Consider the following 16,137-nt stretch of genomic DNA (forward strand, 5'->3'; position numbering starts at 1 on the left):
GCCCAGTTAGTTTCATTAAGGAATTCTATCAAACATGTAAAGAAGAAATTATATAACATGCCCAACCAACTTAGATTTATCTCAGGAATGTAAAGTTGTTTTAACTATTAAAAATCAATTTATATAATTTGTCACACAGGTAGAATAAAAGAAAATAATCTTACATTCATCTTAGTAAATACAGAAAATGCATATAACAAAATCTAATACGCATAATGAAACCGTCAAATATGTAGAATTAGAGGGAAACTTTCTTATCTAGGCAAAAGACACCTACAAAACGTCAATATTCGGCGTCATAATGGTAAGAGACTAAAATATTTCCCCTTTCCTTTTGTCACCACTTCTGTTCCACACTTAATGGGAGACCTGGACAATATAGTCAGGCATTAAAAATATAATTATGGCTTTGAGATGGAAAAGGAAGAAATAAAGCTGCCTCTGATTGCAGGTGGCATAAATGTGTAGGTATATTTTCAGGAATCAACTACAAAAACCCTAAAATTAGTATTTAGGGATAAAGTAAACAAAATATGCACAAGACCTGTACACTGAGAATTTATATAACATTTATGAGATAAATGAAAGAATACCGAAATAAATAAGAAGATATACCATGTTCATGGAATACAAGACTCAATAGTGTTCAGAAGTCAGTTCTCTCACAATTGATATATGGTTTAAACATAATCCAGTCAAAATCCCAGCCTGCTTCTATTTTTGTAAAATTTAGCAAGCTATTTCTGAAACTTACATGAAATTCAAAGCAAATGAAATAGCCAAAGGTAGAAAAAGAAACAAACTTGGAAGACTTACACTACTTAATTTCAAGATTTACTCAATATTTATTCTAAAAGTAATGATAATCAAGAAAATGAGACATTGGCATAAAGATAGGCTTATAGATTAATGCAACAGAAGAAAGGTCAGAAATTTACCCACCTTCTAAGGTCCATCAAAAAAAATGCCAATTAATTCAGTAGGGAAATGGTAATATTTTGAATAAGTAGTGCTGAAACATGGGGATATCTATGTTACATAAATTGATCCTTTAACCGTATCCTGTACCATGAACAGAAAATAAACTTAAATTGGATCATAGTCCTAAATGTAAATCTATGAAAATTCTGGACAAATACATAGAAAAATATCTTCACTTTTTACTTTCTGGAGTCAGAAAATACTTCTTAAGACAGAAAATGAAAAACCACTAAGAATACAACAACAGGATTACAAGAACTTCATCAAAATTGAAACCTGCTTGTGTCAAAAGACAACAGTAAGAAAATAAAAAGGCAAGCTCAGATTGGAAGAAAATATGTGCAGTATATATTTGATAAAGAACTTGTATCCAGTATGAACTAATAATTATTACATTTAATGCTGGGAAGGAAAAAATGCAACATAAGAATGAACCAAAGATTTGAATATGCCAATGGCTAATAAAAACATCAAAAGTAGCTCTAAGTTGTTAGTCATCAGGTAACATAAATTGAAACCACACTTTAGTATCACTACACTAGTACAAAATGGCTAAAATTAAATGATTGATAATATCAAGTATTTTCTTTTTTTTTATTTTCACTTATTTATTCAATCAACACATATATTGAATGTCCGTTACATAAAGGCATGTGCTGGGTCTTAAGAGTTGCAATGGTGAGTAGCACTGAGAGAGTCCTTCACTTACACAATCTAATGGGCTGCTGGGTCAACAGCTTTCTCCTTTTCCACATTATTGGTTTGCAGATTGCACATTTGTCTATTCTTTTATTTATTTATTTATTTCTTATTATTATACTTTAAGTTCTAGGGTACATGTGCATAACGTGCAGGTTTGTTACATATGTATACTTGTGCCATGTTGCTGTGCTGTCCCCATCAACTCGTCAGTACCCATCAACTTGTCATTTACATCAGGTATAACTCCCAATGCAATCCCTGCCCCCTCCCCGCCTCCCTCCTCCCCATGATAGGCCCCGGTGTGTGATGTTCCCCTTCCCGAGTCCAAGTGATCTCATTCTTCAGTTCCCACCTATGAGTGAGAACATGCGGTGTTTGGTTTTCTGTTCTTGTGATAGTTTGCTAAGAATGATGGTTTCCAGCTGCATCCATGTCCCTACAAAGGACACAAACTCATCCTGTATTTTCAAAGATGTAGAACAACTGGAAATTTCATACATTGCTGGTAAACATGTTAAATTATACAGGTACAATGAAAAAATAGTCTGGTAAATACTTAAACAGTTGAACATTTACTTACCATACATTCTAGAATTTCCATGCTTTTTAATTACCCAAAAGAATTAAAAATGTGTGTTCAAAAATACTTGTACAAAGTTTTATTCATAATAGCCTAAAACTGAAAAACAAATGTCCAACAGTCAGCAGGTGTCTGGATAAACAAATTGTAGCATATCCATATATTGATATACTCCTCAGCAATTAAAAGGAATTAACTACTGAAGTGCACAACAACTTAAATGAATCTGATAAGTCTTATACGGAGAGACAGAAGTCATGCTCAGTGTGTACTATATTATTCAATTTATATGAAAGCATAAAACTGGTGAAAGTGTTCCTAAATTATGGACATCAGATCATTGATTGCCTGGGACATGGGTGAGATAATTGGGAAGAGATATGAGGAAGAACCTGGGGTTTATACAAATGTTCTGTATCCTGATTTTCCTGATTGTTCTCATGGTAAAGGCAAGGGTCCAAGAGAGAGAGCAGCACAAAAGACTTAAAGCTACAATATACTGGCCAAAGCAAATCATAAGGCAAGCCATACTCAAAGCATGGGTTACCAGACTCCATCTTCTAATGGTATGATGTGCATAGTTACCCAGCAAAGGATTTAAATACAGGCAGTGATGGAGAATTAAGACCAGTTTTTCAATTAATTCGCTATACTGACCAAGGTCCCACATTTTTCATTCTTTCTGTTTTCATTTATTCTCCCAAAAAGCTAACCACTATTTTCCTGAGCTCATCTCTTTCTTCTAATAATTCAATGAACGTAGCTAGTAATAATCAACACACATTTTTTAAGTTCTATCTTGTAACTCCTTTCCTGGATTTAGAAGCATTTCAGAGTACATTTCCAAGCTCTCAAGGATGACAGTTTTACAAAATGTTTTACCACTGAATAGCATGAAACTTGATCTCATTCTCCACTATGCATTCCTTTCCATCTTCATCCTCACTGTTCTGGCAATTCCAAGTGTTTACTGTCTTGTCACGTCAGTTACACATTTCCATTTTTATGTACTAAGTTCTACATTGGTAAGATAGTGCTAGAAGGTATAAAAAATAAACCCTAGAAAGTCTGGAGCTTGGCAAGGTATACATTTATATCTCATTCATGTAACACCTGACAGAATGTTATTAGTTAGCATTGGTGAGGTAATTTGTACTTTCCTCTACACAGTCATTTAGAAACTCAGTTCTGCTATTTTCAACTTGTTACTTACATATTTACTCTGGGTATTGATCTCAAACTATCCAACAGAGGAAGAGTAGATATTCATAGATTTTTAAAAACAATTCTACTATACTTGATTTCCAGAAATCATCATAGCCATAGCCAAAAAAAAAAAAAAAGTAAATGTATGTCCAGGAGATCAAAAAAAAAAAAGGATTTGGGGAACAGATGAACAGATGAGGTTTCCAGGCTTTGCTATATACCTGATTTGTTTGTAAAATTATAATCATCTTTTCTACTATTTTATGATTTTATCATTAATTTCACTATTTATTTCTAAAGTTAAAAGCTCATCAATATCTTAACCGTCTTCCTCCTCAAAATGAAAGAATTTTAGGATACATTAACTTATAACTTCTTTTTCTTAAATTATGTACTCTTTTGGGTCAGCATTTTAGTGCTGTCTCTTTATATACATGCACATTATTTTATTGCTGTTGCTATTACTATTATTTTTGTTTTTTCTTACCACTTCTTGCATCTTAAACTTTCTTTCTAGAGTCATTATTCTCCTTCTTGAAGTGTATATCCTTTAGTAATAGTTTATTGGTGAAAAACTTGTTCAGTTTTTGTAGATCTGATATCCTTATCTCCTTTTGCACTCCTAAAGAAAAATTTACAAGATACAAAATTATTAGTTTATAGATGCTTTTCCTCTCTTTTCCACTATGTTGAACATAATTGTTCCAACATCTTTACCTGCTTCCATTGCTGCTGTTGAAAAGCCAGTAGACATGCTAATCATTGCTATTTTGTAAATTACCTGTCTCCCTCTCTGGCTACTTTTAATGTATGTCATTGGTGTTCTGTGGTTTTAGTCATGCTTTGTATATATTGTATTTCCTGTGTTTATGAATTCATGTCCTTCATTTTAGGAAAATGGCATGCTGAATACTTTTCAGATATTACATAGTCTTCCCTCTCTCGCTCTCGCTCTCTCATCTCTTCCTCTCTCTGTCTCTATATCTATCTGTTATCTTGGATTGGACTTATGTTATACCCTTTAGCTTTATATAACATGTCTACTAACTGAGGCCCATATTTATGTGTTTTCTTCCTCTCAGTGCCTCATTCTGTATATGAAGCTCTAATCTATCTAACACTTTTGGAAATATTCTCTTCAACTATGTCTAATTTGTTGTATAACCCAGCCATTGAGTTTTACGTTTTTATGATTATATTTTTGTTTTTAAATTTCTGTTTTATTTTTAATCTGCATATTTACTTTTATTGTCATGTCTTCCTTGATCATTTTTAATCCATGATTATTTTTACTCCAAGTTTCATTGCTATGAACATTCAATATGAAGTTATGTGTTGTTCTGTATTTTGTGATTCTGGGATAACTGAATAAGAACAATTGAATAAATTGGAGCAATAAAATCAAAAAGTAAAATTCCATTATTAAAATACACAGATTACCAAATATAGCTTTTAAGTCAAAAATTAAATATAACCATTTGCCATTTAGAGGAAATTAGATTAAAACAAAGTGACATACCATGAAAAAAAAAAAAAGCTAAAAATAATAGGAGAAATAGGCAAAGAGCATGAGGTTAATGGAGTGTTTTTTAAAAAGATAATTTAAAGCAAAAATTAGAAATAAGGTCGTTGCACTTCGTAAAAGATAATTAAAACTCTAAAAATAATAACTTTCATGAACATGTATTTTCAGAGAAAATCAAAACACAAAATAAAACTTTTAGACATATAAGAAGATACTGGTAGTATTGATAGTAAGGGGAAATTAACACACCTATCTCAGTCTGACTGATCAATCTGGATGAAAATAAAGAGGATATACAGTAGTAGTTTTCTGTGGAGTTGGGGGAGGAGTGAGCAAACTCCGGGACCCTCAATCCTGCTTCAAGCAGACTACTTTGCATCTATTGATATGGGTTATTTTATTTTAGTGTACAAGGATTTCACAGGAGGTAAACTGTTCTGAAATTATTAAAAACATGAAAACAACATCTGAATGACAACTAACAAAAGCCATATAGAAACTAATTTTTAAACTTTTATCATAAATATACTTTTTTCCAATAACATGGAACTTGTACCAAAAATGAATTCTGCACATGACTACAAAGATTGGCTTAGCAGTTTCAAGAAAGTGAAAACTGTACATCACTCTATGTATCAACACATACCATATGTAGCTATATGTTTCCTATCAGCAGAAAGGATAGTCATATGATTTTATTATTAATCATGAATAATAATTATACTGATCATTCAGCTCAAAAAGTTAAAGTATAGTATAAATGTACTGGTTGCAAAAGAGGAATTAGTAAATTGTAAAATAGAAACTCATCAATTAAAAACAAAAAAATTAATAAAAACTTAAAATGTTTATTTTAGAGACCAACAAAATAGACAAACTTCTGACATAGCCAATCATTTAAAACTTATTATAGCTAACATTTATTGAGTGCTTACAGTATGCCATGTATTTCACTAAGTAATTCGTAAGAATTTATCTCACTTAATCCTCAAAATAGTATTTTGACAATCGTTCATTTATTTCATAAGCATTTATTAACAATATACCAAACATGATATGAAGCACTGGGGACATACTGCTAAACAAAATTCCACTGCCCTAAAGATATTTGCATTTTAGAGGAATAAACAAATATCTTCATTTTACAGATGAGAAACAAAATTTAGAGAACTTAGGCAAATTTCCCAAGGTCACATAGCATCTTTGTGTCCAAATCATATTAGAACGCAGGTTTCTCTAAAGGTCCACACTCCTAACCAATATGTAATGCTATTTCTGTGAGCAAAAATACAGAAAACATATATTCATATGATATAAATTATAAAGAATATACAAGGACCATCATTTTATTACTGTAAACTAGGGTTTTTTGCCTACTTACTTTGTGCCAGGCTGTTTAAATCTTTCAAGATTCACAACTACTCTCTGACATAATTCGTAATATTTCTAGCATACGTTACAATTGAGGAACCTAAAGAAATGAAATGTTAAATGACTTGTAGTTGCAGTGCTACCTCTATAGCCAGTCAATCTGGCTGCGGAACCCACACTTAACTACTAGAATATGTAACTACCTGTGATTAAGACTATTTTAAACTACACAATTACAATTTGTATAACTTGCTGCTAAAACATTGACATTATGGATAAAATAGTTGATTTTCTAGTGAAATGTGAATTGCCAAAGTTGGCATAAGCAGAAATTTAAACAATACAGTCAAGGAAAACACAGTCAAAAAACTAACTCCACTGATGGTGGCAGACCCAGGTAACTTTGTGAGAATCCTATCAGTGTTTGAAGGCAAATATCATTTCCCTACAATTTAAGTTGATACAGAATACAGAAAATAGGAATATTCTGGCTTGTTTACCAAGCAAATCACTCATCATTATGATACTGCATCTGTCAAATCAGTCTGTAAACAAACCATGAACTCACCAATGAATAAGCTCACAAACAACCTTGATAAGCTACAGACAATCTCACCTCTGAATATATGCAAAAATTCTAGCATCTGTTAAAAGAATATCACACTGATGTAAAGGATGTTCCAAAATGCAGGGTTCATCCTTTCTGGACATTGAATATATGCACCTATACCAGCAAGCAAAAATTGCCAACTCCTTAATCTAGCAACTTCAATTTTATGTTTTATTCCTAAGGAATAAAGCAGAAAAGTATTCAAATATACATAAGGGTGGTTATCATAATGTCATTTATAATGGAGAACATTGCTATCATTCCTTAGGAGAAAATAATGGGAAAATATCTTACACTTAACAGTTATAATCTATGGTAGATTGTTACAAGGGACATAAGTAAGATACACAAAGCATTTTGTTATTTAAAAGAAAAAATTCTAGCTGGCTACACAAATTAGGACTTTGCTGAAGGGGAGGCATTTAGGACAGGTCCCAGAGGAGATGTAGCATTTTAACAGATATGATTGGAAACACAGAGGGATGTGTTTCTGGGTCAGGATATCTGGAAAGAAGTAGTGAGAAATCAAACTGAAAAAGTCGACTGGGTCCAAAGCATGAAGTGTATTAAATATATATAGTACTAAATAAATCAGTGGAACAGAATTGAGAAGCCTGAAGCAGATTCAAGTACGTGGGAACATATTCTATGACAAAAGCAACATTTTAAATATTGTGGGAAAAGGAGTTGTACTTACTTAATGATGCTGAAATAATCAGTTACATTCCCTATCTCAAACCAATACACAAATATAGTCCAGTTGGATGAAAGATCCAAACATTTTAAAGTAATAGAAAATGCTACCAAATGCTTCAGAAAATACTGACAAACTTAGGTTTATAGATAATTTTGTAAACAGGAAAAAAAATCAGAAGTCACGAAGGAAACTGTAGACATGTTTTCTTCTCCCCAAAAATGATTATAAAATTGTATTAGAGGCCCCATAATAAGCTAACAGTACACTGGGGAAGAATAGTTTGATGGTCCTAAAACACAAAGAACTCTAAGAAATTAACACAAATAAGCAAATAAAAAAGCAAGCAAAATAAAATAAAACAGCATAAGCAAAGAATTCACAGAAATGCAGATGCAAGTGGCCAATAAAATCATGAAAAGATGTTCAACCTCCTTAGGGTTCAGGAAAATATTAAGCAATAAAATATCATTTTTAACCTATAAATACTAACAAAACTTTAAGAAGATTGATCAAATGCAATACTGGCAAAGATATAGGGAAACAGTATCACGTATTAACAATAAGTAGGGAAAGTGCTCATATATAATTGAAAAACAATTTGGCAGTACTTGTTAAAATTGAAAATGTGCATGTCCTTTGATCCATCAGTCCCACTTTTGTGAAAGACTGCTAGAGAAAATAGAATAGTACGTGAAATATGTGCAAGGTTGTTTATAGCAACATTGCTTTTTAATGATTAAAAAAAGAAAAAACAGGCCGGGCGTGGTGGCTCATGCCTGTAATCCCAGCACTTTGGGAGGCCGAGGTGGCAGATCACTTGAAGTCAGGAGTTCGAAACCAGTCTTGCCAACATGGTGAAACACCGTCTCTACTAAAAAAACAAAAATTAGCAGGGCATGGTGGCAGTGCACCTGTAATCCCAGCTACTTGGGAAACTGAGGCAGGAGAATTGCTTCTGAGAGGCAGAGGTTGCAGTGAGCTGAGATCGTGCCACTGCACTCCAGCCTTGGCGACAGAGCAAGACTCTGTTTCAAAAAATATTTTAAAAAATAAGAAAAAAAGAAAAACCTTGACTGCATTCAATGTTTACCTACAAGGGGGCAGTTGATTAAAACTGGTACATCCACACAACGAAATAATATGCAACTATTAAGCAGAATAAGTCAGGCTAATATGTATTGAATATGATCTTTAAATAATAAAACAGCAAATATACAAAATTTATATTTTAAAAATAAGAAAACAGAAATAACTCATTATATGTGTGAACATATGCTTCATGGAGATGAAGTGGGAGATTCTGTGTAAATTGTGTTTGCTATTTGGCCAGAAAAATAAGATTTGCAGGGTTGGAGGCAGGACAAGTTTTTAATTTACTTAATTCATAACCCTTTTGTTTGACTCATTGCAATAAGCACATATTGGTAATTTTGTCAAGTTACTCTTGTCGTTTATAAAAACAGAACAATTTTTGTTTGTTTGTTTTTTGTTTTATTTTTTTCAGATGGAGTTTCACTTTTGTTGCCCAGGCTGGGGTGCAGTGGTGCAATCTCGCCTCACTGCAACCTTTGCTTTCTGGTTTCAAGCGATTCTCCTGCCTCAGCCTCTCGAGTAGCTGGGATTATAGGCACCCACCATCATTCCCGGCTAATTTTTGTATTTTTAGTAGAGATAGGGTTTCACCATGTTGCCCGGGCTGGTCCCAAACTGCTGACTTAAGGCGATCTGCCCGCCTTGGCCTCCCAAAGTGCTGGGATTACAGGTGTGAGCCACCGCATCTGGCTACCAGTGTGTTTAAAAATAAATCATAATTGGTTACAATTTGTATTGTCTTTGAATTTCTTTCCTGAAATATGAAAGAAAAGGAAACGTTTTTTATAATCTACTTACCAGACAACTCACATGGAAAGTGAAATATATCAACCAGCACATGGTCCTTAATTGTGATTACATTTTATTGCACTCAGCCTATTAAGTGCTTAAATTACCAGATAACAGAATCTATGTTCCTAATAGTGGAAAGCGTATTAACAGTATTTTTGTTCCCTCTCGTAGCCCCGTTCCAACAATCACATGGATGAAGGTTAATGGCTATATTCCTAGTAAGTCACGTCTGCGGAAATCTCAGGCAGTGCTGGAAATACCAAATGTACAGCTGGATGATGCAGGCATTTATGAGTGCAGAGCTGAAAACTCACGTGGAAAAAATTCCTTTCGTGGACAATTACAAGTATACAGTAAGTGTTTTCAGCAAAGCATGATTGCTGTAGTCCCAAAAGTCAAACTGAAAGTGGAAATTAACTTTAAGTAAATATTGTTTATTAGGTGCATAAAAACCAAGTAATAATTTATAATCATACTTCTTTTGTATGGTAAGGCATCACGTCAAATTACCCTACACATAGAAATGATTTACATTATAAATGAATGGGGAATTATCGGTGTCTTTGTACAGAATACAGAACTTACGTCCTTAAAAATGAGCTATTTCCCTGGCACCAGCACTATTCTCTGATACGTTAAAAATCTTACTAAACTTATTAACTTATTCTAGAACTTGGTCAGAATCAGAGGCTCCAATCTAGTGTCCATCAACCAAATCCTGCCCAGGTGCCATTTTTTGTAAATGATGTTGGAACAAAGTCACACCCACTTGTCTACACATCACCTAGGTCAGATTTTGCCTGGCAATGCAGAATTAAATAGAGACAGAGACCAACCGACTTGCAAAGACTGAAATATTTGCTATCGAGCGTTTTTCAGAGTAAGTTTGCTGACCTGTGGCCTAAATTAATACATCTGTATAATAAATAGCCCCTACAGCCTATAAGTGTTTATACTGTCCAAAAATGCCAATCACCCAGGTTGTGTCTAAGAATTAGGAATATCTGGTTCAAAAGTTTTTACAATCTCATCTTTACTTCAAAAGTTCTAAGTTGTTTGCACTTTTCATATTTGATTTACAATATATACAATGGGTAAGTTAGGGTATTCTCATTTTCCAGATGAGGACACTAAAAAGAGAAGCAATAGGCTAGAGCATTGATATAAGCAAATACACATGCCTTGAATATATAGTTATCCAAATTTCATGTTGGCTGCTTCCTCCGGGAAACCATGACTGTCCCTGTATCTCAAGATCAGTTCTAAAAGCTTAATGCCCTTTACAGGAACTCCTAAAGAGTACTTTAAAATATTAATATCTGAATTCAACCAGTCTTTCTTCATCTTTAACAACTCCTTTAGGAATTTAGCACTCTAACCAAATTGATTATGCATTGAACATTTTATCCATTCATTCATTGATATGGTTAATGTTTGTTAAGTGCCTCTTGCTGCTCTACATGCTAGCGATAGAGCCTTGAAGTAACTCGTGATCCATTGGACTAGATGAAAAGCAAACCCCACATTAGAGTGGAGCATTCTATGTGCAGTGATAAAGGCATGTGAAGAGGACTGTGGGAATGCAGAGTCTACTGCATTCTACTCAGAGGAGTCGGGGAAAGCTTTAGAGAGGATCGGTATCTTAAGGGCTAAACAGGGGAGAGCATCTGGAAGAAAAGGACATAGACATTTAAATGTTTCTAAGATTGAAATATTAGCAGTGGTTTGATTGTTTTTAGGCCATGAATATTGTATTTGGATGAAATTCACAAAGTTTGTAACTGTTCATAATTCCTAAAACAAATCATTAAGACAACTCTCCCTAGCCATAGAAAAAAAAGTTTTTTCTACACCAGTGGAGCAAAGATTAACATTAAAATACACAGTCATTTTATTCTCACGGCAACAGTTTGAAGTATTACCATCCCTCTGTACAGATAAAAATCTGATACTGAAAGACAAGTGTTCAACCAGAACTTTACTACTGAAAATCACAAATCATGTAAAGCATGCTGAAGGCTATCAGAGGAAAGTACCAATTTTCTGTGTTCTAAAAACTGGCCCACACCTAAATAGAATTAGATTGTATGTTCTAGGGACTGAGGCTCCTACATAGCATAACTCTACTTCCTCCTCCCTTAACCCCAGCTACTTAATTCATAGGTAATGCTGACTGTTTCCAGAAATTTAAAAAAAAAAAATTGCTTTCACTCCATATTACTGGTGTACGTTCTAGTGAGAAAGTGCTACTTAAACAATCTGGGGTGTCCTTGTCATGCACTGTAGGCCAGCTGGGTAAAGACAAACCTATTCAAAGCATGCATCACTTTGAATAGAAAAAAAAAAAATCTAGATTGTTCCTTAGAAAGAGAAACTGGGCCAGCTAGCTACTTGGCATATATTTGTGACAGGTGGGAAATATATCTTGAAAGCATGTGAACTCTTTCTTTAGCCCACGTTTAGGGTGGCTTTCTACCAGGCTCCATCAGGAGGCCATACACCTTGCTTTGCTCTAGAAAATCCCACTTTACATCTGTTGCCCTAGGACAATTATGAAGACTGTCCTATTTCACTTCTAAAAGTATCTTGGTAACTAGGTGCAGTGGCTCAGACCTGAAATTGTAGCACTTTGGGAGGCTGTGGCAGCTGAACCTGTCTCTAAAACAAAAAACACAAAAAAATCATCTGAGCATGGTGGTACACTCCTGTAGTCCCAAATGCTCAGGAGGCTGAAGTGGGAGAATCACCTGAACCCAGAAAGTCAACGCTGCAGTGAGCCATTATGGTACCTCTGTATTCCAGCCTGGGTTAGACCATGTCTCAAAAAGTATTACAAATAAAAAATAAAAGTATCTCGGTTATCATGCATTCATTCAACTTTTGTACTTTTAAAACTGTCATGTTTGACATGAGGGCTTTCTTCCCCCATCAAACTCTGTAAAATGTAGATAGGATCTTGGCCATCATTTCCACTTGACTGGCAGTAGATATGGATAGCATGATGAATGGATGTTTCACCGTCTCCATGGTTTATATTTAGAATATTCTCTCAATATAGTGAATTACTGTAGGAAGCTCTGTAATTGGGGCTCTATCAGAAGTACAGGCTACCGTTTTTATCCAAACGGTCAATATTCATGGAGTACTGAAAACATATGGTCTTTCCTGTAGCACATTGTTTTTGAAAGTACAATTGCAGGAATACTAATGCTTAGCTATTAGTTTCAAAAAAATGAACCAGGGATCTAAGGCAGCATTTCTAGTCCCTTTTCTTGGTCAAAGCATTATAAAAGTGCTATAGAGACGGTACACATAAATTTAAGCCACATATTTTACTGTTTTTAATTCAGTATCTACATTGTAAACATAAAACAACAAAGACAACATAAAGAAGCCCATGGTAGTTAAATAAATTAAAATTAAGGTACACTTACATGTCAAATATAACAAAAATAGGTCTTAAAAATAATACTCATAAAAAAGAAATAAAACTTGGTGAAATTAAAATACTAAATTTTGGAAATAATTTGAACCTTAGCATAAACTGCATAAATATTCTACTTGGTATGTCTTTCTTGATAATAGGATTTTCATGGGTTAAGCCATTTCTTTGGTTATTTCTGTCCTCTCTAGTTTCTGACGATTGATCAAAAAGATGTGGTTTTAACTCATCATAGAAAATTTTGTTTTTATAGTTCTAATACAAGTTGAACTCTTACTTGGTAAAGCTCTCAATTAAAAATAAAAGAAAAATGACAAAATGACAAAAGAAATGAACAAAATAAGGAGGGAAGGGGTAATTGAAGGGGAAAAGATGGAGGCAGGAAGGACAAACATCATTTAAGCAGTTTTATATTATAAGGAGTTCTCAAAATGGGAAATACTTTATGTAAACAGAAATCTCATTATATAAAGATGTGTGATCTGTGAGTTTAAATGTGTATCATGTGCTTCACCAACTAGTAATTTGTCACTCTATAAAGACAGTCACTATGATCTCCACACAGTTTATATATACTTTTTAAACTGGAATTGTATCAGTATTAAAATATTCCTTTAACCAGAATGCTTAAAAGAAAAGTAAGTTGTACTGTACTAAATATCCAGTAAAGGAATAGTTTCATTTTCAGTGTAGAGTGGCATTATAGATTTCCTTATCTTCATAAAATCTCTGAACAGTATCCTCACAAATGTTAATGGCTTCTATCACATGCAATTTGATTGTAAGCTCTTTCAAAACAGTCTCTTTTTTTTTCATCTAGCCCTATGAATTCTGTTCAGCACACAGTAGATAATTTTTATTATGATTCTATACTGTTATAAAGATTAGTGCTTTAGGTATGCACATCATTTTACAATGTCCACTATGAAAAATAGATGAGAGTCAGCAAAGACTACGGAACTAATGAAGAGAACTAAAGATTACCAAGAGCTTATCTTCTAGACACTACTATGAGGTGCTTTACATATATTACCTCACAATAACCCTTAGGTGTTAGGATTCCCATTTGACAGATGAGAAACTAGGCCTCAAAATATTAAGGATTTATTACCCCAGGATCCATTAAAAACAAATAGTAGAACCAAAATCCAACTGAAACTGGCAGTGACACGAGAATTCAGCTCCTGCCTCTACCCCCAAGGATAGCTTGCTACTTCTCAGTGAGACATTGAGAACCTGAACTAAGGCATGAGATGAGAGTGGCATCGAGAGCAGATAATTTCTACTTACTATATACTTACTTAACATTTTATTACTGTTAGAGAAAACTGTACGATATATTAAAATCCTTGCCATTCATTTTTATTCTTTTTTCTTTTCTTCAAAACACTGTTTATGTATGTTAGGTCTGATCTTTAAAGATGGTTTAGCTATTAAAATATATCAAAGATTTGCTCTAGGAAACAATATAAACTTGTAGATTCCTGGTTAATAATTTCATACCTAAAGACAGTTTTCAATCCCATTGTATGGAGAGAAAATTCTTGCCTTGAATTCTACTGTTATTATGAAAGTGATGCCATATGTATATTCACAGTTGCTAGAAAATGCAGTTGAACATTACACATGGGCAATGGACTGGGAGGAAAGTAACCAATATATATTATCTTCTGTCATCAAAGTAGCTCATTTAAATAGGAATTACTATCTACAGATTACAACTGAGACTCATTACAGTTAAATAACTCATTCTCAGTCACATAATAGAGCAAGGGCAGGGTAGCACTAGAATTTGAACCCATTTTCACCCCCAACCATATAATCTCTCCAATATAACACATTACGTCTCATTGGCCCACAGCTGAGAGTCGTAATATTGAAAGTGATCTATGCGGATAAGATATGTTGACTCCTCAATACATAACAGTACAGAAGCAACAAAGGAGGCCAATAACACTTAGCATTCATCAGTAGAGAGTTACAGAATTCCTAATGACAAGAGATAATAAGCAAGAGTTTTCTTTATGCACATCTGCTTAGCGTTTTATAAAATGTAACCCAGAGACTGATCTGAAGCTCAAATGTATTACATAAGTACGGTGCATCTGGTGAGACTTTAACAGCTCCTGGGTTTAAAGTGCCCTATGCCTCTTCAGTTTTCCATATCCTAAAATAGGTGGCTTGACAAAAGCTAGATTTTAAAGTTATTAGGTTTGTTTTAAATGTGACCCAACCTGTGATTTTTCTTTCCCAGATAGATGAAAGACTCTCCATAATGCAGACCATGTCTTGGTGTCTGCTCACCCCATGTTATTATTCAGAAGCCAAAGCCAGTGCCCTTTAGTAACTTTCAATCTCAACAACAACAACAAAAAAGTTTAAATGTAACCTTTTATATTTCTGATTTTATGTTACCAGTAATTTTGTTGTTTTTGTAAGAATCTTGCAAGTACTATACTGTCTTTTTCAGATTACAGCCTAAGACAAATTATTTCAGGCCTTAATCCAGTCTTTAATGTTTTATTTTTAAAATTTTACCACTGCCCTTTCACATAATGTTTTTGCCTTGGTCCATATAGTATAGACCTAGTGGTTTATAAAATACCTTACAATGTAAAAATGAAATCTATTGTAGAAGTCAAATTGATCTAGTATTGAACATAATCTACATTTTCCAGGTATTATATGAAGGACAACAATTCATAAATTCCCATAGCCTTCATGTTAATTAATGTTTATTCAATGATGACTTAAATTTATTTTTCTAATATAGATCTTAACTTCACTGTAACACAATCTACAATCTAAATTCTGCTCGTATATGTGTCTGTGTACATGTTTGTATGTGTATGTTTATGTGTTTGTGTGCTTGTGTGTGTATTTGGAGTTGCTTGAAAGCTTTTATATCAAGTCAATTAACAAGCAGACTACATATACTAACTGCATATGGCATCTTAAGCAGCCAGGTGACATCACCAAGTTATACCATTTCAGGATTTTTTTTTTTTTTGCTATTATGCATCATAGATAGAGATAAAGTTACAGATGTATAGATCTCATACATAACATAGCTTGGTACAAAAGATTCACACACGAAGTACAGTGTTCAAAGCAATAAAATATGAAACGACATCTCTTA

At 33.7% G+C, this 16,137-nt stretch overlaps 1 protein-coding gene across 5 annotated transcripts in view; it reads left to right on the top strand.

Moving 5' to 3' along the window:
* LOC105484296 (contactin 5) overlaps positions 1-16,137 on the top strand; it is a 1,362,583-nt gene that overhangs the window by 1,027,904 nt on the left and 318,542 nt on the right. For all 5 annotated transcript variants that reach the window (XM_071075496.1, XM_011745800.3, XM_011745801.3 and 2 more), the window contains one exon: positions 9,728-9,909. In XM_071075496.1, coding sequence (XP_070931597.1) covers positions 9,728-9,909 — 182 coding nt within the window. The remainder of the gene's footprint in view (positions 1-9,727; positions 9,910-16,137) is intronic.

This window comes from Macaca nemestrina, chromosome 12, assembly GCF_043159975.1.
Source record: "Macaca nemestrina isolate mMacNem1 chromosome 12, mMacNem.hap1, whole genome shotgun sequence".
Taxonomy (NCBI): Eukaryota; Metazoa; Chordata; class Mammalia; order Primates; family Cercopithecidae; genus Macaca; species Macaca nemestrina.